Here is a 22,297-nt window from a genome sequence, read left to right on the forward strand (position 1 = left end):
AGGTTTTGTTCCTCCAAGACTCTGCTCTGCACTGAGTGATGATCTGGGCTTTAATTTTCATGCCTGCAGGTGGATTTTGACAAGAAACTACAAAGCTCTTTCAAAGGGAACAAGGGGGAGCACATCTGGTTTCCTGAACATTGTGATGGAATTGAAAAAGTGCTGCAACCATTGCTACCTTATCAAACCTCCTGAGGAAAATGAGAGAGAGAATGGCCTTGAGACCCTGCAGGTGAGTGGTGTCCTTGGTCGCCACCTTTTTTCCTTAGATTTCATTCTTTTGTCCTCCCAGCAGGATGTCTGGTGAAGCTTTGGCTTCTGTGGCTTCTCCTTTAAAAATAGTCCTCACAGCTAAGCCATTTGAACCCCCAGCCCTTCACTTCCACTGTAGGCAACATTTTATGGCCTTCTAGAGCAGGAGTTGCAGGCAGTGTAAGATCTCTCTTGTGTGATTCATTGTGTGTGTGGGCTCTGCTGTGTAAACCCAGATGATTAGATTAGAGATGTACAAGAGATGCATGACCCCAAAAGGAGCAGGTCTGTGCAGGTCTCTGTGTGATGTACATAAGGGTAAGATTGGAAATGATGGTTATTTCTTCAGTCTCTGGTCAGGAGCAGTGGAAAGCTGATTCTCTTGGATAAGCTGCTGACCAGGCTGCGGGAGAGAGGCAACAGAGTGCTGATCTTCTCCCAGATGGTGAGGATGCTGGACATCTTGGCAGAGTACCTGACTATCAAACACTACCCTTTTCAGGTGAGAAACATCAGCATGGAAAACAATGTGGGTCCCCTTGAAAGCGGGAAAAAGTGGAGGGAGCTTCAGCAATGGGAGTCACTGAGTTCCCCAGAGGCTGGTGGCTGGGATTACAGGTGGCACTTACTGGAGGGAACTGGGATGTCCCTTCATTTCAGTATGGCCCCATCTCTGCAAAACTCCTCTGACAGGCCACTCCTTTGGGCTGTGGCCTGTGATAAACCCTGAGGAGAGGACAGTGAGCACAGAGAGGCTGGCTGGGAGCCTGTAACGGGAGCTGTGGTGCCACCCGCTGTGTGCCTGTTCCCTGAGCTTCCCCCAGCCCTTGTGACACAGCTGAGGCAGTGCAGTTATTTTTAATTGGCGGCTATTTTTAACAATTAAACGCTGCAGGCAGCAAAGGGGGCTGTAGGGCTGACAGCACTCGGGTGCAGCCCTCAGGGCTCCTTTACCTTCTTTCTTTTATCATTATTGTTGATTTTTCCAGCGCTTGGACGGCTCGATCAAGGGGGAGATCCGAAAGCAGGCGCTGGATCACTTCAACGCCGACGGCTCCGAGGTACCGCAGGCCTGGGCAGAGGGTTTGTGGCTGAGCCACAGGTTGTGTCTGACAAGAGGGGATTAGTTCAGTTCAGTTCTTTTTACAGTACCCCAGGTACTTTTAAAGACATAGACATGGCAGGTTTTGCAACCAGCCATATTGCTTATTTTAAATCTCCCACATCCAAGGAACAGGGCTGCAAGCCACATCTCCAGAAAGTCCTGAAGAAGCTGGGAAGAGCCAAAATTTAGCAATTCTCTCCCTATTGGTCTGGAGAATGAGACAGTTGCTGAGTGATTCCAGTCTGAAGCTGGTTTTGGATGTGAAATGGCAGAGGCAAAAGGAGGATTTTAAGTGCTGGCAGGCAGTGAAGTCTGGTCTTGGAGGTGAAAGTCTCCAGTGTAATAGGAGAGGGCATCTGAAGCCTCTCATCTGGGCTTGCTGACTCACAGTGACTGGTGCAAGACACTTGTTTTTGTGTCCATCAGCCCAGCTGTGAGAAATACCTTTCCTCACTCCAGAAGCCTGAGCTGGAGTGGAATTCTTGGCTCACACAGGAGTTGTGAGAGATCGTGGTTGTAGGAAAGTTAACAAAAGGAAGTGTGAGGGGGGAAGGAGCAAGAATGCCCATAGATCCCTATCCTGAGGGCATCTGTGGGGGCTCAGGCATCTTGGCTCTAACCTGGCACAGTCTGTTCATTGCTGATCTCATTCCTAACAGGATTCAGGCAATAAAAAGCAGGTGTTTGCCTGCTGCTGTTGTAGGAATCTGGTGGGCAATGTGGTCTGACCTTCAAAAGTGACTCCAAGGTGCCCTTGCCTTGAGCTGCTTGTGTTGCTCTCCTGTATTGATTCATGTCTGGAGTAGCACACCCTTCATGTGGGCCAGCACTGCCTCACTCTGGGTCTGGGCTCAAAGACTGGTGCTGCTCAGCCTGAATGAACAGGGAAGGAAATAGTTTTTCAACTTTAAAAAGCATGAGTGCAACAGAGCCTTCCCTCCATTTTCTTGTACAGTTTTTGAGTCACCATTGCCATTGTATGCCCACAGTTACAAGTTGGTTAACTCATGGATACTTCTGTTTTTTCCTTCCCAGGACTTCTGTTTCTTGTTGTCAACACGAGCTGGGGGGCTGGGAATAAATTTGGCCTCTGCTGATACTGTTGTTATCTTTGACTCGGACTGGAACCCCCAAAATGATCTTCAGGCTCAGGCCCGAGCTCACCGGATCGGACAAAAGAAGCAGGTGAGAAGAGTTGCCTGGGGTGTTTTCACTGTGCCTTCAGTGTGTGCATCTAAACAGGCTCTCACCTCACCAGAGCTTCTGAAAACATGGGCTTTTTGTCCCAGTCCTTGCTCCAGAGAGTGCTGCCCAAGGGAATCTCATTTAAAAAGTAGGAGACAAAAAACGAGCCCAGATTTGCCAGATCCCAAGTCTTTCTGTTGGTTTTGAACAAACCCAGAACCCAACCCATGGAATTGCACTTCTCAGCCTAGTCCTAGTGGACTTTGTTCTTTCTTGCCCTGATAAAAAGTAGAACATCCACCTTTACTAGGGGTTATTAGATATGTGAAAAGCTTGGTGCTAGTTTGAATTTAGAGTGGTTGTTTCAGAAGATTTTTACTCTGTGCTTAGGCACACTACAAGATCTGTGTTAACCATCCTGATTTTAACTGGATCTCCTGAGATACAAAGAGAATGTGCTTGTTTTTCTTCTGAAGAAGCACATCTGTACATGAAGAGACAATGCCAGCAGCCCAGTGAAAACAGCTGAGGGATGCATTGCTGTATCAGCAGAGCCTGTCCAGGAAATAGCTGTGTTCTCTTTTTGCCACTCAGGTGAATATTTACCGCCTGGTCACAAAGGGGACAGTGGAGGAGGAGATCATTGAGAGAGCCAAGAAGAAAATGGTGCTGGATCATTTGGTTATCCAGCGTATGGACACCACTGGCCGGACTGTTCTGGACAACAACTCTGGGAGATCCAAGTATGTGACTGTGTCAGGAGGCAGAAATGTCTGGAACACGTGGCATAACCAGCTTCACTTGCTGGCATTTTCCAATATTTATTTGATAGAGTACAGGGCAGAAGGCTAATAAGTAATGGCAGCTTCCACTGATTTGGCTTCTGCAGCCATTAATTTGGACACGTAGAATAAAGATGATGAGACATTAAAAATGAGTTTTAGTGTATTACTTGTTTTTCCTTCTGTCTTCCACCCAGAGATCATCCTGGTCTGAGGGAACCTGGCTGTGGAACAGCTGCATTTTGGCAGTGACCTCAGATTCTCTTCATTTCCCCCAGTAGATGGAGGTGGTTCCCAATGCAGTCTTTGTCTGTGCTAGAGCAGGAAAGAGATTAATAACAAAGCTCTTTATAGTGCTGGGTAGACAACTTACTCCTTGCTTCAATTAGGAAAAACTTTGGTATGGTTTTGTGCTGTAGCAGTTCTGACTGAACAGTCCAAAACACCTTTTCCTTCTCGTTTTTTCTTCCAGCTCAAATCCCTTCAACAAAGAGGAGCTGACAGCTATTTTGAAGTTTGGAGCTGAAGATCTTTTCAAGGAGCTTGAAGGGGAAGAGTCAGAGCCTCAGGTAGTTTGAAATTGAAATCACATAGCAGTTTGTAGTGCTCTGCAGGTCTGCAAGAGGGACTGTGTGGGGTTGCTCCTGCTTTGTTCTTGCCCTGTGCACGAGTGCAGGCAGGTGAACATGGGTTCTGGAGTAGCTGAAGGCAGAGTCTGGGGCTGGGGGACCAGGGGCTTGTGAGAGCCTTATTGTTGGGAATTAAATAGTAATGGTCACCAAGGGAGTCCCTTGGCTCCTGAGGATTATTAGCTAGTGACAGCACAGCCTGCTGAAGGCTCCTCTCCCTGCCTCTTCTGAGCACTTGTTCAGAATCCTTTTTTGGTGGCTCTGAGCGAGGCGGGAGTCAGCACAGTGCAGTGAACAGGTTGCTCTCTCCTGCCTCAGTGCAGCATTGCTTGACAGTTTAGCATTGAGTGTTTTGCCCAATTCTCTTAATGGTCCAAGCAGGGAAACAGTCCACAGTTCATACATCTCAGTGCCTGGAAATTTTCCCAACTGTTCAGCCTTGATGTCCTTTCCTTCTGTTCTGTCACCTTATTTGTACTTTGTTGTACCACTAGAGCTAGTTCATCCTTGCCCTCTGGGATGACACCCTGCAGATATTTGCACTTTATTTAGCTCATATCAGCACACGAGTCTGCTCTCAAAGCCTCTTACTTCCTGCTGTGCTCAGCACCCTCCGCTTTATCCCTCCTTCTCCCTGACTGGCAGGAGATGGACATTGATGAGATTCTGCGTCTGGCTGAAACACGGGAGAATGAAGTGTCCACCAGTGCCACCGATGAGCTGCTCTCCCAGTTCAAGGTACGGACCCCCAAGCTCTGTAGTGGGGTGTGGGAATGTGGCTCCCCACACCCTGCCGTGGTGGTGAGGTCAGTAACAGGTCAGAGCAGGAACACCTCGGAGAGATCACAGAATCACAGAATGGTTTGGGTTGGAAGGGAACTTAAAGACCATCCAGTTCTAACCCCTCTGATGTAGGTATTAATTTAATTTCAATAAAGTGGTTTTGAAGGCTGTGAATAAAATGCAGAATTTACCAAATTTGGAAACAAACCCAATAATTTACAAATACTCAGCAGTACTTCTTAAACTGCACGTACTTCCTCAAATGCTGGTAGTCCAAAGACGTGGCAAGGAGCCAGGAACGTAGTGCCATAGGGATCAATTATGAAGTAGTTATGGAAGTGTTGGCAGAGTTCCTATGGAGAAGGAGTTGAGGCTTAGCAGACAACTCTGGGGTGTTCCTGCCAGTGGAGGGAATTGCTAAAACTTCTCCTTTGCTTGTAAAAAGGTTGCCAACTTTGCAACCATGGAGGAGGAAGAGACAGAGCTGGATGAGAGGTCCCAGAAGGACTGGGATGATATCATTCCAGAAGAGCAGAGGAAAAAGGTGGAGGAGGAAGAAAGGCAGAAAGAATTGGAAGAAATCTACATGCTGCCTCGAATCCGGAGCTCAACTAAAAAGGTACAGCTCATCTTGAGGGGATGAGAGGCAGGAGGCGAGAGCTGGCAAAGGGAATGCTCAAGGGAAGCCTCCTTGCCATCTAAGCTTCTTTCCCTCCTCCAAAGTTGGTTGGGAATGAAGCACAGAGGTAGTACAGTGACCTCTTGTTGGCATCATGCATTGGACCAATGGGTTGGGATGCAGTGTGAGGGCCCAGACTGGACTTGGTGTGACTCACCTCATCTTAGCAGATAAAATAAAAAGAATCTGTAGTGACCACAAAGCAAACTATCCAATTGTACTGGGTTTTGCTGCAGATTTTGCTGTTTTTTGGCCATCTCTTTTCCTTGGACTCTCTAGCTCCCTGGGTGGCTCTTGCCTAAATGTGGATCCTGAGGGGCCAGAGAGATGGTGTCTTCCCAAGTTCTTTAGGTAATGGGATCCACCCCAAAAGAAAGTTGGCTGTGCAAGGATGCTCTTCTGGGACATGGGACTTTAAGAGGGGTGAACTGTTCTTTGGGGTGAGCTGGGGAAAAACATTGAAGTGAAAAATACAGAGAAGGATAATTCATGTAGGATGAGTCCGGATTAATTTCTGAGGTGTCCTGGTTTTCAAAATAATCTAAGGGACTGTGGCACAAACCCACAGAAATCAATATTTCAACATCTTTTAGTAGATCAAAATGCAATTGTGAAACTGGTGGTTGTAAAGGGAGGATGACCACCAGAGCCTCAGCCAGCTGGGAACTGCAAGGTGTGCTGCCTCTCTGGGTTGGTTACATGGGCTCCTGCATCTTCAGGAATGGATGCTGAGGTGTTTTACAGTCCATTAAATACTGCCAGTGCACAGAGGGACAGAAAAGGTTGTTAGCTGATTAGATTAGCAGTTGATAAGTGTACTGCTGTTTCTCTGGCACGTGCAGGCTCAGACAAATGACAGTGAATCGGATGCAGAAACCAAGAGAAGGCTTCAGAGATCATCTGGATCAGAAAGCGAGACCGACGACACCGATGACGAGAAGAGACCAAAGCGCAGGGGACGCCCTCGGAGTGTTAGAAAAGACACTGTGGAAGGATTTACTGATGCTGAAATCAGGAGGTCAGTGCTGGGCACAAGAGACACTTCAGAAAACAAATATAGAAATCCCATGCAGGTGGAGAAAATTCCAGAGTAATCCAGGAAGTGATCACCTGTAAGCACGTCAGTGGTTAGGCGGAGCTGGTTCACTGGGACTGCTTCTGCGCCTTTATATAATTCAGTTTGATCCCAGCTGATGACCTTAACATTCAGATCAGTGCAAAATGGACTGGGTTGTCTTTAGTCAGGCTGCTGTGGAGCTGCTACCTTCCTAAAATTAATCCGTGTTTAACTGCCCTTCCTGGGCCAAGTGCATCAAGCTAATGCCATATAACATGTGAGGTCTTAGGTGCCATGAGCTGCAGAGCTGGAAAAACCAAGGGCTCTGGCTTTCCTGACATTTTTCTGGCAGTCATCCTGCTGATTTAAGCTCTAAGTGAGAGGTAGGTTCTGGCAAAACGACCCCATGAGAAGCATTGGTGCTGTTGATCCGAGACCTGTGTGTCAGTCCCTGATGTCAGCTGGGGACTGAATTCCAGAACATTATTTTCTTCTGTCTTCAAATTCTTGAGTCTTTTCCAAAGATCTTTGTCTTACAACTCTGCCCAGATGTTCAGCCAAAGATGGAGAAGAGGGGGTTGTGAGTTTTCCTTAACTCTCTCTATCTCTGAGCTGGTGTATTTTTAAGCAGGAGATAGCAGGAGTTTTTGGGCTGTGAAGCTGCCCCATAATCATCTTGCAGCCATGGAGCAGGAAGGACATGCTGCAATATAACAGCCATTTAGGTTATTGTGATGTTGCAGAAAGAGGCTGAAAGAATACAAAATGAAAAAAAGAAGGCAAAAAATTAACTAATTTCAAAAATAACCTGTAGTTGTAGCCATTGTGTCTGCTCCCAGCTCAAGGCAATGTTTGATTGCAGCAACTCTTGCCCTAAAAGCTGTGTTAGCCACAGCAGGGATTTTCACAATAAAAATAAGACATGAAAATAAATAGCAAACCTCGTCTGCAAACCTCTGTGATGGATTGAACCACATTTGGCTCTTCTGTGATGGGTTGCTACATTTGCAGCCTGAGCTTTAAAATTACTAATGACATTGATTTAATGCCTCTTTTCTTCCTGGAAAAATGAAGTTAATAATTACCAACATGGTGTGAGCCAGTGCTTTCTTCTATTTTTTTTTTGCTCTACAGTTACCACTCTCCTCTTTTTTTTTTTCTTTCCTCATCTGTCAAACACTCACCATTTATAATAATCTTGTGTTCTTCTCCAACCAAGGTCACAAAACTCTTTGTGGGGGCTAATAGATGAGGCCTCCCAGTGCTGAGGGATGCTGAGCCGATCAGTGGGGAATGCAAGGGTGATAATGTGACAGGCTGTAATTAATATATTCAAGCAAATTTGTGATATTGGACCTACTTTTTATGGCAGTTAGTTTAGTTTTTGATTTTGTTTTTTCTCCTTAGGTTTATCAAGGCTTACAAGAAGTTTGGATTGCCTCTTGAACGGTGAGTCCCATCCTGGCCCTGCTCCAGAGGGGAGGCATGGAGGCACGCTGTACTTGTGAGCACAGCCAGACACACATTGCTCTGGGTGTGTGACACAACCTCCACGGACAGCACAAGCCTTGCTGTCCTGCCATCAGGACCCCAAGCACTGCTGTACAGTCCCTGGTGTCTCTGTTGATGGGCACTGACGAACGCTGGCCAAAAACCGGCTGGAGCAGTCGTGGTGCCGGGCTGTAACACAGCAGTGTCCTGCTGGCAGAGCCCGGCCCTTGGGGCATTCCCACTCTGCCCAAAAAGGAGAGGGAGCAGCTGTCGGAACAGCAAATGCTACCCAAAACTCTTGCCAAGCTTCTGTATGCATGTTAGCCTCAGGACTGAATTTGGAGCATCTTTCCATGCTCTATTGCTCCTGAAGGGAAATGAGGAGAGGCACTATCCTCAAATGTGGATCTGCACGGCCCTGATCCTGTGCTGGGTTTGGAAAGGTCTCAGTGCTGAGGCAGAGTTCCCTGAATGTATTGTAGGAGAAATGCAGTGTTTTTTCAGCTGGTTGTACCCTTGTCTTGTGAAACACAAGGCTTGTGTGTGAGCCTTGATGTTACTGACTTCAGGCAGGCAAAAGGGACAGCAGATGGCAGCTTTGGACCATCAAATGGAGTTAATGTAGAACTGGAAAAGCCTGAGGGAGTGCTGGACAGTCATGGAGGGTCCCTGTTGTCCCCAAGATACACAGTTCTCACCTTTGCTTTGGTAATAAAAAATCCAAAGGATTGGATCAGTTTTTCTACATCTGCATTGCAGCTATTAGACCAAAAAAAGGCAAAAACTTGGTTGTTTCCTGCACAAACTCAACCTGTGCATGTTTCATACATTCATATCTGTACATCACTGAGCTGTGAAACAATTGATTAGGAAGTGGCTGAGAAGAGATCTGCTGTATCAAACACAAAACTCTTCCCATTTCCCAGGCTGGAGTGCATTGCCCGGGATGCTGAGCTCGTGGATAAGTCTGTGGCTGACCTGAAGCGGTTAGGGGAGCTCATCCACAACAGCTGTGTGTCAGCAATGCAGGAATATGAGGAGCAGCTGAAGGAAAATCCAGGGGAAGGTAAGCAAGATGGTTGTGTGCTGCCATTAGGATGGTTTGGGGAGTGTTCCGTGGAGCTGGTGGGGAAACCATTCCCATGCTGGACAGGGAGGCCACATTGTGACTTAGAAGCAATGAACAAGAACACACTTAAACCACCCCATCTCTGCCAGGCAGCTCTCACCCACAGAGAGAAGCCCCTGAGCTTTCTGCTCAGACTGGAAAGTGCCACTTGGGTCTGTTGGCTTCTGCTGGACATGAGTTTTTGTGGGCAGAGGCTGAAGTGACCAGCTTATTGAATGCTGGGCCACAAAGCAAAGCAGATCTTATTTTAACTGCTCCTGGGAGTGGAAATCAGACTGGTTCTCTGTACTCCATGCTAAAGCTGGATCCACAGTTAGCAATTCCTGGAGTTGGAATCACCACCTACTCTCTGGCTGGCTGTTCTGTGCTGTTGGTTTGGACATACAGAGTCAGGGATGGATTTCCTGCTGGGTCTCTGCCTGTTGCAGCTGACCAAGGCTGCAGAAGAAACAGCTCCAGCAAACTTGGAAGTATTTTTAAGAAAATGATACTGGGAGGTGTTTAAATGGCAAATCTGAGCGAGTGGAAGAAAACTCGTATTTTGGGCCTAATGTTTAAATAAGAGGTTGCAGGCAATGTCTTGATCATTGTCTGTGAAGCCATTTTACAGAGACACTTCCTTCTGTAAGAGTTCTCTTAATTGCTTTTGTTTTATTGCTGAGCAGGGAAAGGACCTGGAAAGAGACGAGGTCCTACTATCAAGATTTCTGGTGTCCAAGTCAATGTGAAATCCATCATCCAGCACGAAGAGGAATTTGAAATGCTGCACAAATCCATTCCCTCGGACCCAGAGGAAAGGAAGAAGTGAGTTTAGCTAAGTAGGCAATGCAGAAAGAGGCTCAGGGAATTTGGATTTTGTAGTGGAAAGAGAATAGCCTGGATGTGTGGATTTGCTTTATCCTCCACAGCATTAAAAGTAGCTCGTGTTTGAAATGCCTTTAGGTACCGCCTGACGTGCCGTGTCAAAGCTGCTCATTTTGATGTAGACTGGGGAGTGGAGGAGGATTCTCGCTTGTTAGTGGGAATTTACGAGCATGGTTATGGAAACTGGGAGCTAATTAAAACAGATCCGGAGTTGAAGTTATCTGATAAGGTAGGTCGCTTTGCTTGGTGCTTCCATGGGGTCCATTGCAGTGCTCATAGAGAACATGACTCATTTACTCCAGAGACAGATGTTTGTGTTTGTAACTACTCCAAAAATCATGATAAATAATATTGAGGAAAACAGTGACCTTCATGGAATGTTGCATGCTCGATGGAAAGCGGAGTTGTGTTATTTGGTGGGCAGTACCAGCTGAACCACACTGAAATGATGCAGGCAGGAAATGGCAGTGCTGACATGTGTGGTTCCACGCACAGGATAGAAGAGGCTGCATTGCACAGCTGTGACTTGATGTTTCCTTGAGCATCTCACAAGAATCTGAGCGTGAATTTCTGAGTGGAAATAATTTTTCACAGATTTGACACTGCTTATGTCAAGACTGGTCCGTGTTAGCTTTGAGGATATGGTTACATGACTGGGAATGGCAGCCCAGCCAGCTGGAAAGCCTCCATCTTGTTCCTCTGTTCCTCAGAGGACCCCACAAGAACAGTTTACAGGGACCATGTTGAAATGATCCGGGTTAAAAATAAGCCACCATCCATTGTGTCAGTGTGGTGGAAAGAGTGTGGAAACTGCAGCAAGCACAGGGCTGAGGAGCACCAGGAATCTCCACACCAGCTTTGCTGCCAGCATGCAGCATTCCCCTGACTCTCTGCTGGTGCTTCTAGCAAAGATCAGGCTCTGCCTGGGAACCCTCTGTGTGTGGAGCTCAGAAAGGCATTTTGCAATGCAAACAGCTGCCTGAGACACGCCACCCATTTTCCAGTGAAGGATGAAGCAAACCTAGCTGACAAGCTGAGATATTTCCTCCACGAAGTGTCACCTTTCAGCCTTGTTTTCCACAAAAAATTGTGCATCTGTGCCCCTGCTGTAGCAATGTCTCAGGTTACCAGAGTGACTGGGCTGCTGTGACCAAGCTGTCACAAATAAATCTGATGTGTCAAGGGGAGTGGACTCAGTTTTGCAACTCAAGGTCCCAAATATAGCTTGTAAAGGGTTTTCTTCCTTCAAGAGAACTTAGCAAGCTTGAAAGGCTTAGCAAGCCTTGGGATCCTTTAACTTCTGCAGGATTCCAAGGGGAGAGGTGCTTGCTTGCTAGGAGCTTTGGCTTTGGCCAGACAGGGATAGCTGTGTGAGAGGGGGAAGGAAGGCTTGAGCCTTCTTGTTCCCCCAGAAGATGCAGCATCTGCTGCCCTTTGCTGGGCCTGGAAGGGGTGCTGCTAGTGTGTATCTCTTTTGTCAAGTTTTGTGCATGTGGGTATATGTATTTCTTTTTTTCTGCTTTATCAAAGATCCTACCTGTTGAGACAGATAAGAAACCTCAGGGAAAACAGCTCCAGACCCGAGTTGATTATCTACTGAAACTGCTGAAAAAAGATCTGGACAAGAAAGAAAACATGAAAGATGGGGAAGAGGTGAGATGTGGCTGCTTGACTCTGAGGGTTTCAGGGGGAAGTGGTTGGCTGATGGCAGGAGACACCCTGTGTTCCCAAGTCACCAAACACCATCTCTGTGAAGGAATATGGACTTCTCTATTGTCTGATTGCATTGTGATATTTGTCATTTAAATGATAATTAATAAGGGGCAGGTTATTACTGCACTTACTGAAGGATTTGGGCTCATCAGGCTTTCTGCCATCCTGCAGGACCTGCAGCTGTTTGCTTGATGTTCAGGAGATGGGATAGGTCCCCAGGCAGTAGCTGTGGCTATTTGCTTTCCCTGACTTGTTCTTTTTTTTTTACCAGGGCAAGCTAAAGAAGAGGAAACCACGGGTAAAGAAAGAGAACAAGGCTCCCAAAGTCAAAGATGAGCATGGGAATGAACTCTCCTCTCCTCGGCACTCAGACAACCAGTCAGAAGAAGGTGAAGTCAAGGTGAGTCAGCCGGGTGGATAGTGGCTTTTTCAGGTTTCCTAGGGCTGTGCTGTTACTGCCCAACCTCACCTTGGGAAGCACTCCCAGCAAAGCCCCAGGGAGTCAGGGGCACTGAGAGGGAACTCCCACAGGATTGACAAACTCAAAAACACCCATACAGCTATGGGTGTGAAAGAAAGACCTTTCCCACCTATTCTTTTAGGTCAATGCTTTAAGTGATTTGGGGCATCCCAGAATGGCCACAAACATCCACATACTGACTTGGGGGAAAGGTTGTCTCAGGACAAAGCCTGTTGCCCTTATAAAGGAGAGAAAGAAGAATTGTTTCCCTCTCCTTTTGGGCACGTCAGCCCATGGTGGAGCTGGAGTTTACCAAGGTCATGCTGTTGCTTAGAAAACGTTCAGTTTTTGAGTGGTTTGGCTTGGAGTCTGAGGCTTTTTGTTCGTGTGCTGATCAGTATCTATTTCAGGGGCTGAGCGATCTGGAGTGCAGCTGGCACAGGGGAGCTGCTCTGCAGCTTGCCAGCTTGTCACAGAGTGGGGCTGGTCTGGTTTTCATACCCTCTTGTCAAGTTGGGGGGATGGCAGCTGCTTGAGCAGGGCTCGCTGTCTACTTAAAGAGGTGTGAGGGTAAATCTGGATGGACCTCAAAAGTTGCCTGTGTTTTAAGGATGTTTTATGGAAGAAAATGTACATGAGGTGAGGGACTCCAACTTTGTGCTGTGACTGATGTTCTAGGAGGATGGCTTGGACAAGAGCCCAGTGAAAAAGAAACAGAAGAAGAAAGAGAACAAAGAGAACAAGGAAAAACAGACATCCTCTAAGAAAGAAAAGGAAAGCGATAAAGAGAAAAAGAAGACAAAAGACAAGAAAGAGAAGGTATGTGGTATTCTCAGGAGCAACTTGATAGGGAAGTCCCTGAGCAGGACAAACTGTGAGAGTTAGGATTCATTAAAGGCCCTGTGTGAAGAGACATCAGTGGAGCATCATGGGGTGAGGGGGTATCCCTTTTTCAGCCCTTCTGAATTGCCATAAAAAGTAGAAAAGGCAATATGTCCTACAGCCTCATGGAATGTGACCAAAACGGAAGAGGTTTTATCAGACTGCCTTTAAAGTACAGCTGTCCCTGTGACATCGATATGGCCACAGAGCTGATGCTAAGGAAGAACAGGGAAAGAGCCTGGAGCACTCAGATCAAAGTTCTGTTCAGCTGTGATTTATCACAGGGTTGGCAGCTCCTTGTCTGTATTCCCCTTTAATTTAAACTCACCCAAATGACCCAAGTGTCCACACTATCAGGACTGTAAGTTGTCATTGTCACCGTTCAGGACTCAGCAGAATGAGTGTTTCAACATCACTGGTATGCTGGAGACTAAAATGTCTCTTGAATTTTGGGTACAACTGCCCTGAGGCTGGATGCAAATTGGAAGGGGGGGTAAAAGCTTCCATAATAATGACCTGAAGTACCTGTCCAAGGAACAGGTATGTACTGCATGCCCAGTGTGTTTTGACACTGAGGTCATAAGTGCAAACTAGCAAGATTTGTTGCCTATGTAGGGGAAAGTTTGCTTTCCAGTGATTTTTGGTATGGCTTTGACTGCAGATAAGTCATATAAGTAAAAATTTACACAAACAGGCCATGATTTGAGAACTAGTGATATCACATGAAGTTGCAGATCCTTGTAGATGTGAGACTACCCTGAGCTCTGTCCTTTTCAAGGGAGAGACAGTCTTTATTTTAACCTCTCTTCCAAATCTTCAACACCGGTTTCTCCCCATGAGTGTGAATATCATACTCGTGTCCAAACTGTTGGCTCTGACTTGTCTCTGCTCCCTCAGGGATGATGTAAAGCTAAACAGAGCCATTGCAACTCAACAGTTGGAGATTCTGGGAAGAAAGTTGTAGGAACAGTGCCCAGGTTTAGCAACTGCCAGTAACAATAGTGTGGAGGTTGTGAGCTGGGTCACTTGGGATCCTCCATTCTGGCCGATGGTGTGATGTGTGTAATTTGTCCTTGTGAAGCCTAAAGGTGGTGAGGCCAAATCTGGAAGTAAAGGGAAGAGATCGCAAGGTCCTGTCCACATTACTGCAGGGAGTGAGCCAATCCCCATCGGAGAAGATGAGGATGATGATCTGGACCAAGAAACATTCAGCATAGTGAGTATTTTCCTTGGGACATGGGAGGGCAGTGCTGAGGGCCCAGCGAGGCAGCCAAGGTTTGCTCAGATGTCATCCAAGGACGTGTTTTAGGTGTTGGGGTGTGAACCCCCACCCTGAGTGCCCCACAGGGATTTCCTGATCTGAGAGCAGGGCAGGACAGCCCTGGACAAGAGCTGCCCACCAGCTGGTAGCCTGTCAGCAGAGCATGCACAAGGGCTCTCTGCTCCAGCTAGTGACTTCCAACTGCTCAGCTGGCAGCCCTGGGTTACAGAAGACCCTGCAGCCCTACATTACCTGTCCTGTAGAAGCCAAGGAGCCATTGAAGTTCTTTCAGGCAGGGATATGCAGGAGAGTTTTGAGGGTGACCTTGTAGGAGGTGTGGAACTGTGTAAATGCTCTCACAGCAAACAGGCCCGCAAGGCTCTTTGTAAAAATTGTCCTGTAGTAGAAGTTGTCATGGCAGATTCTCCTTGGCTGAAATACCACTTCTTAAAAACAGTTCTCTCAATGCAAATCTCTGTGTTTGCTGCAGGTCCTGTGGGTTTTTTTGTCTTTTTCTTTAACTTTCTTTCTGTGATGCACAGAAGATCCAGGCAGGCAGTCAAAAAACCTGTCTGATTTTCTATCTGTGCATGGTGTTGATGTGCCCAGGCTGAAAAACATGGTGCTTTCAACTCATGTCTGCCAGTTTGGTAAAAGCAAGCATTAAAGTGACCAAAAATAGGATTGGACAGGACTGAGTTGAGCATTCCTTCAGCTGAGGTGGCTGGGTCAGTGTGTGGAGCCTTGGATACGCTTCCCTGCCTGCCATGGGATCCGCGCAGAGGCTGACCATTACAGCTTGCAAAGCAAATTGTTCCCCCCTAAAAGGCAGAGGCAGTGGAGGTGGGGAGACTCTTGTCTTTTCCTGATTATTGTCTGCAGCTTGTCTAACAATTTGCTATTTTATAGCTGATTTCTCCTTACCTAATGGCCAGATAAAGCTAAACCAGCTTCTTTTCGATTAACAGGGCAATGATGTAGAGCCCTCTGCCAAATTAATCACTTTCTCCTCTCTGTTGCTCTTTCAAGTGCAAGGAAAGGATGAGACCAGTCAAAAAAGCCCTGAAGCAACTTGATAAGCCTGATAAGGGACTGACAGTTCAAGAACAGCTGGAGCACACACGCAACTGCCTCCTAAAAATCGGTGATCGCATCTCTGAGTGCCTTAAAGCCTACACTGACCAGGATCACATCAAGCTGTGGAGAAGGTGAGGGATCATTTTCTTTTCCTTGGCTGGTCTAGGATATTTTGAAATGGTAGTCAGAGGCTACTGGGTTTTTTGTGGATGGATGTGCCATTTGCCTCTTATTTAACCTGTGAAATCTTGTGTTTTCTGGTCCACTCAGTCTACAGAATCATGGAATGGTTTTGGTTGGGAGGGACCTTAAAAATCACCCAGTTCCAACCCCCAGCCATTGGCAGGGACACAGTTCACTAGACCAGGTTGCTCAGAGCTCCATTCTGCCTGAACCTTGAACACTTCCAGAGATCATCTTCCATGACCAGTCCCAGGCAAGGGTTTTGTCTTCAAGTTGTCCTGGTTTCATTAAAATTGATTTCAAAGCTAGATCAGATAAACCACTGCAAACCTCTTCATTTTGAAGAACTTGGTTCCAGCCCTCCTGGTCATCCTGTCCTGAGCTGAGACTGTTTTCCAGAGAGGGTAGAATTAATTTGATGTTGGTTTGGAAGTGGTTGGCAGTTGAACTGCTGCTGTAGCACTTAACAGAAGATGTTCATGTCCTTCTAGGAACCTATGGATATTTGTGTCAAAATTCACAGAATTTGATGCCAGAAAACTACACAAACTCTACAAGATGGCTCATAAGAAAAGATCACAGGAAGAGGAGGTGAGAGCTGAACTGCTTTCCCTTTCTGTCCTTAAAGAGTTGCTGCACTGGAAGTGTCAATACTTTCTGCCTCTTACCATGGGTGTTCTTTGTTGTTGTTGTTGGCAGTGGGTGATTTTCTCAACATCTAAACAGTCTGATTGCATTTGCCTTCTTTTTTTCTGGTCACTTTGTCCTGGGTGTTCTGACCAAGCAAAAGCATTGTTTGGTGTGGCACATGATGTTCAGTTGCCCTGTAGAGTGAAAAGCCTGGGCGTGCTGCCCTGTAGAGATCAGGTATAGAAGCACAGCTGCCAAACTGTGCCTGTCCTCCACCACGTTTGTGCTGTTCTTGGGCACACAGTTGGCTCACCAAGTCCTCAAAGAGGCAGGAAAATCCAGAGCCTGGCAGACAAGGCCATTGCTCACATAGTCCAGACCTTTGGGTGGGAAAGCAGCTGAGCTGTATCCCTGTGTTCCACCTTGCAGGAGCAAAAGAAGAAGGAGGACATGTCCAGCATGAAGAAGCCGTTCCGCCCAGAGCCTTCAGGCTCCAGCCGCGATTCCGTGATGTCCCAGTCTCACGTGCCTCACAATCCTCATTCCCAGAAGATCCACATGCCCCCTTCCCACACCCAGCAGCAGATGCATGGGCACCCACGGGACAACTACGGCCATCCAAACAAGAGGCATTTCAGCAACACAGGTGAGCGCTGGCAAGCCAGGAGAAACCTTCCCTTCTGACCTAGTGCTCCTGAACACAAACCCTTCTGGAACTTGTGACTGGTCAGGGTTAAAGGTGATGGGATAGAACATACATTACCACTGTGCTTACTGCTGGCCTAGGAAACATGGTGACGTAGTGAGGAAAAGAATGTAAGAATGGGACAGAATAAGGTTTGTGAGGATGATAAAGAAATAATGATACAGAAATTCAAAGAATAAAATTGAGCCCACGTAGTTTAGGGAGCAGAAAGTTAAAGGGGCATCAGTAGTTATAATTTCTTGGAGAATTCAGGGAGGTAAATGGGCTTAAACCGAAGTATCAAAGAGACTCAGAGGTGCTCTTTGCTCATGGCAGACCGAGGAGACTGGCAGAGGGATCGAAAGTTCAACTACGGTGGCAACAGCAACCAGATGTGGGGCGGGGAGCGGCACCACCAGTACGAGCAGCACTGGTACAAGGACCACCACTACGGGGACCGGCGGTCGCGGGGGGATCCCCACCGGAGCTCCGGCAACTACAGACCAAACAACCTCTCCCGCAAGAGGCCGTACGAGCAGTACAACAGCGACCGAGACCACAGAGGCCACCGAGACTACTACGACAGGTGACTGATTCCCGTCACCTCAGACGGGCTGGGGGTGTTGGTGAGGATGCACTGAGTGCAGAGGCCGGGCTCGGGGAGCTGATGTCCATCCGTTTGTTTTCTCTCCGCAGGCACCACCACGATTCCAAACGGCGGCGGTCGGACGACTTCAGGCCTCAGAACTACCACCAGCAGGATTTCCGGCGGATGTCTGACCACAGGCCGCCCATGGGATACCATGGCCAAGGACCTTCGGACCACTACCGGTCCTTCCACACAGACAAACTGGGAGATTACAAACAGCCCCTCCCTCCATCTCACCCTGCAGTGTCGGACCCTCGCTCACCCCCCTCTCAGAAATCCCCCCACGATTCCAAGTCACCTCTTGATCACAGGTCACCCCTGGATAGGTCATTGGAACAGAAAAACAATCCAGATTATAACTGGAACATTCGGAAAGCATAAAGTGACTGAGAGGGGGAAGCGCACGTCTGAAATACTTGGATTGATGCGACGGTGGCTGCTTTCTCCAAGCCAGCAACGAGAAACTCTGAACATGCTGCTATCATCTGGCTGGGTCAAGGAGGATTTTGGGGGAGTGGGTGGAGGAAGATTTTCCCTAGTTCTTGATTCTGGTTTAGATTCCCATTTCCTTTCCCTTTTTTTACCATTGAACTGTTCTATCATGGAACCAGCCTTGCTGCCTCGTTCTTTGTTTTGTTTTTGTTTTCCTCAGTCCAATGGACCCAAGGGAATTTTCCCCAGCCAGTGTTTCCTCAGAAGGAGAAGGCAGATCGATGCTGCTTAGGATGGTGCACAAGGCTGTGTGCCTGCTCCGACTTGATGTTACGTGACAGATGCTGCTTTGGGGTTGGGGATAAACTGCTTGGGCTGGGATTTGTGTGTCACCAGCATGGGGCAATGGGAGGATATATTCAAGGAGGGACAGGAAAGTCCCTCAGCAGCCAAGCTTGGTTGACAGAGGGACTTCATGTCCCTGCAGGATGACTCCAAAGGAGCTGGAGCCATGCTGGTGACAATCCATCACTTTCCTAGCCATGTTATCATTTCCATGTCTTTATCCATTTCAAGAAACTGGCTCTGCTTTGATTGTGTCCCCTGCAACAGAAGAGGTGGGGGGGAACTTCCTCCCATCTCCAGAGCTGGAACTGGCAAATCTTGACTCCGGGGGTAAGCAGGAGCTGGGATATGGGAAAAAAAGGCCGACTTCCTTAGCAAAGGCTTAGTTCACTTCTAACCAGTAGGAAAGAAATTGGGGTGAGAACAGTATTTCCCAGTGGACAGGGCTCAGGAATTCATAACAAAACTCTTCTCTTCTGGCATGGGCAGCTTGGGTGGTCCAGGAACTAACAGATGCTGGCTGGGAGGTGCAAGATCAAAAGATGGCTCTGGGGATCATGGAACTCGTAATCTTCCTGCCACTAAAGTCTCTGGTCTTTGGGCAAATAATTTCTCTCTGTGCTTCATGAAGCAGTGATCACAAACCTTTAATGTAACTGAAGGATAAAGGATAGTAGAACAAAGTGAAATGGAAATGCAGTGGAGCGATCACTGTTCAGGGAATGGTCACCTTCCCGCCTCCTTTCCAGCAGTCAGCGGTGACTCTGAATTGCTAAAAGTACCTGCACTTACAGACCTTCTGTCTGTCTGAGTTGGAAATGAGCCCCAGGACTTAGCACCTCAGTTAGCAGGAAGAGAATGAGGAATTCAGGACTGATCCGCAAAAATCCTTGGAGCCAATGTCTTGGAGCCCAGCATGGCAGAGGGAAAAGAGGAATGTGCAGCCCAGTTCAGTGGACTTCAGGGCAAACACTCCAAGTGTTCAAACCACAGCATTTGGTGCAAACCAGGCTCTGGCCTGGACACTGGTGTGGTGAGAGGGGTTGGCAGTGCACACACTGCTGGCCAGAAGCACCTTGGGTGTTTATTGTTCTGGCTGGAGTTCCCTGGAGACCACAAAGCTCTCCCAAGAGCCAGGTTGCCCCGAGCATGGTGTCTGGGGCTGCATCACCTCCCGGAGCTCAGATTAAAGACCAGGCTGTTCCAGGCTCCTCTTTGGTGGGGCAGAGAAGCTGGGCCTCCTGTTAAGATGCCAGTATTTGACCCTAATAAGCTGTGATGTCCTTTCCCCAAAAGACTGAGGGCAGATGGGTGTTCAGGGCTGGCTTCCTGACTCCAGCCAGTGCCTTGGAAGGCGCATGCAAACTGACACTAATACTCCTCCATGCAGTATATCCCTGGAAATCTGCTGCCATCTCCTCCCGATCCCGCTGCTCTAACGGGACACACGGGAAATGTTTTGTTCCCCTTTTGTTTTTATATTGCAAGATTTCCACCAAAATCAGGGCAGTTTTGTTTCCTTAGGGGCACGTGCTGCCCTGATAAAAGTGTTACACTTGTGTTTACCTGTGCAGGGTGAGGTGAAGGCAAGTCTTCCACAGTCCCTCTCGGAGGGGTGGGAGGTGTGGAGAGAGCACGTTTCCGTGGCGTTTCCCACTCAGCTGTGATTGCAGGCTGTGGTATTCAACAAAGAGGTCCTTTCTTTTCAGAGATATTAGCTTTTAATGTGAAAATGGAAGAAACCTTGGAGGGGCAAAGAGAATTGCTCTGTTTGTCACCACGTGGTGCAGTCACAGTGGGAAGTTTGTGCCATGCTTGTGTAGCAAAGGCAATACTGTCCAACCTGTATTAGGGTTGGTGCAGGAAAACTTTGGATCCCAGCATGAGGCATTTTCTGTGTCAAGATGTGGGGGTTTCTGCTTATCCCAGGTTCCAGGCACGAGGTTGGTTGGGGTTTCCTTTTTGTGCAACAGCAAAAGCTTTACCCATATGCACTGGAGAGCTGTCCCCACTGTCACTTTAGCCTGGTGTTGAAGTCACATCATGTTGTCCACTCGTGGTGGGTGGGTCTTTGCTGGGTTTGGCTTTAGTGAAGCTGGAGAATGAGATTTGGGAGAAAGTCTTCTCTGAGCACACACACATAATCATGCATTTTATGTCCCCTCAGCATAGGGACCATAACCAGACACAATCATGGGGACGTGAGTGGGATCAGAGGGGACACATCCACAGCCATAAACTTCCCTGTGGTGTTTGTGCCAGCATCTGATACAGCTCTTCCTTCTGAACAGGCTGTGGGATTCCCTCCAGCCTCTTCGCAGGAAAAAGCAGTAACTTGCTGGGATTCTATTTAAAAAAAAAAAAGAGTTTTTTAGCCTGACCTCTTTGGAAATGGTGTAAAGTTATGAGTTCACACAGTGGAAGTCCTGCAGACCAAAACCTGCTGGTGGGACAGGCAACATGGTCCCAACCAAAATGGACACGGAACCGAGCGCTGAAGTCCTTGCGTGAATGGTTTGTGATCCACACAAAAATATTCTGCTTTCACCCCTTTCCTCCCCACCTCTGCCTCCCCTCCGGGGAGAGAAGGACTCTTACTGTAAAAATACGGACTTTTAAACCTGTTGACTAAAAACAGTAATTAATATTAATTTATATTTGTGAAAGAAATGCCACTGTCCTAGTGATTTCTGATGTAAATATGTTGTTTATATAGTATGTATGAAATTTTCCTACATTGTAAAACTGCTGTACTTTTGATTCTTGTATATTAAAAAGTGTTACTGAGATTTTCAGAAAGGCCCCAGTGTGGTGTCTCTGGGGGGTCCTGTGGCAGGTCTGGGGGCTGTTTTGGGATAACAGGGCCCTTTCCTGCCAGCCACAGGCAAGCCACCATGGATATTTTCACTGTGCAGGAATAAGCATGTTCTGCTTGGCTGTTTTTATGCAGTTTCACAGTCTGTGGTGATAGACACTTGGAAGCCTCTTCAGATGGGAATTTCCACCTGATCAGAAGGAGCTGTATATTCTCTCACTCAGATTCACCAGGATTTCACAGGGATGATACTGATGTTTATGTGTTTATTCCACCTCCAGGTTTCATGGATCTCTGAGGATGTGTAAATATCCTTTCTACCTTTTCTGGGGAGGAGTGTTGCTCCTGCTGCATTGGTGAGTTCTCCTCTGTCCCCAGCCCCTCCTGGGCAGGATGTGCCTCTCCCCAGGGATGTGATGGCATCCAGTGGCTGCTTTGGTTTGGTCTTTACCCTCCACTGCTCACACTGAGGCCCACACGGCAAGACACAGAGCAGGGATTGGAGCCATTTGGCCCAAGTTATAAAAGCTCATTGTAAAAAGCACTTTTCACACCTGTAGCCACTGGGTCCAGCCCTTCCCAGTCTCTCTGCTGCTGAGCCAAGTTTCAGCCAAGAGTGAAATTTCACAGCTGAGTTACATGCTCCTGAAAAATGGATTTCCTAATGGAAAGAGTGACTGGCTGAGAGCCACGGGGCTCGGCAGGGAGAGGGGCTCGGCTGCAGGGAGGCACAGGGGCTGCAGGGAGCTGGGCTGGGTGTACATGCCTGAGCACAGTGGGGTGAATCTACCTGAGGCCAGTAGCTTTTCAAATTTTTCTTTTACTTAAGCAGGCAGGTAAGATTGTGGGCACCCTGATCGGTGCCGGGTGACTCCCCAGCACAGCTCAGCTCAGCATCCCCCTGCTCCACTGAGAACAGTTAAATCCTAAGGCCTTTGCAAACTTGATGAGGAGATGACCCCTTCCCACCTGTCCGTGTCTGGCAGGTGTGGTCATTCCCACAGGAATCATTAGTAAGGACATGGTGCATGCAAAGCTGTTTTCTGGCACAGGGAGCAGGACCCCCAGCCCTGCCTCGCACCCACCACGCCAGTGAGAGGACAGGGCTGTGCTTTACACCGGAGCAGACCCTCTAGAGGGCAGCCGGTTCCCAGCAAAAAGCTGGGTTTTGGTGAAGAACAACATTCTGCAGCTGTGGATGCTCCCGGA

At 47.8% G+C, this 22,297-nt stretch overlaps 1 protein-coding gene across 7 annotated transcripts in view; it reads left to right on the forward strand.

The window, feature by feature from the left end:
• The window catches only part of CHD2 (chromodomain helicase DNA binding protein 2), an 86,175-nt gene extending 65,120 nt beyond the window's left edge, over positions 1–21,055 (forward strand). For all 7 annotated transcript variants that reach the window (XM_069026262.1, XM_069026263.1, XM_069026264.1 and 4 more), the window contains 22 exons: positions 70–232; positions 602–754; positions 1,242–1,313; positions 2,393–2,542; positions 3,137–3,285; positions 3,797–3,893; positions 4,599–4,691; positions 5,182–5,355; positions 6,258–6,433; positions 7,880–7,921; positions 8,890–9,029; positions 9,758–9,896; positions 10,035–10,185; positions 11,487–11,609; positions 11,941–12,069; positions 12,808–12,948; positions 14,093–14,227; positions 15,302–15,480; positions 16,024–16,123; positions 16,592–16,808; positions 17,184–17,433; positions 17,544–21,055. In XM_069026262.1, the coding sequence (XP_068882363.1) occupies positions 70–232; positions 602–754; positions 1,242–1,313; positions 2,393–2,542; positions 3,137–3,285; positions 3,797–3,893; positions 4,599–4,691; positions 5,182–5,355; positions 6,258–6,433; positions 7,880–7,921; positions 8,890–9,029; positions 9,758–9,896; positions 10,035–10,185; positions 11,487–11,609; positions 11,941–12,069; positions 12,808–12,948; positions 14,093–14,227; positions 15,302–15,480; positions 16,024–16,123; positions 16,592–16,808; positions 17,184–17,433; positions 17,544–17,877 (3,307 nt within the window). In that variant the 3' untranslated portion in view covers positions 17,878–21,055. The remainder of the gene's footprint in view (positions 1–69; positions 233–601; positions 755–1,241; positions 1,314–2,392; positions 2,543–3,136; positions 3,286–3,796; positions 3,894–4,598; positions 4,692–5,181; positions 5,356–6,257; positions 6,434–7,879; positions 7,922–8,889; positions 9,030–9,757; positions 9,897–10,034; positions 10,186–11,486; positions 11,610–11,940; positions 12,070–12,807; positions 12,949–14,092; positions 14,228–15,301; positions 15,481–16,023; positions 16,124–16,591; positions 16,809–17,183; positions 17,434–17,543) is intronic.
• Positions 21,056–22,297: the final 1,242 nt, after the last annotated feature.

The sequence above is a fragment of the Aphelocoma coerulescens genome, chromosome 10 (assembly GCF_041296385.1).
Source record: "Aphelocoma coerulescens isolate FSJ_1873_10779 chromosome 10, UR_Acoe_1.0, whole genome shotgun sequence".
NCBI lineage: Eukaryota > Metazoa > Chordata > Aves > Passeriformes > Corvidae > Aphelocoma > Aphelocoma coerulescens.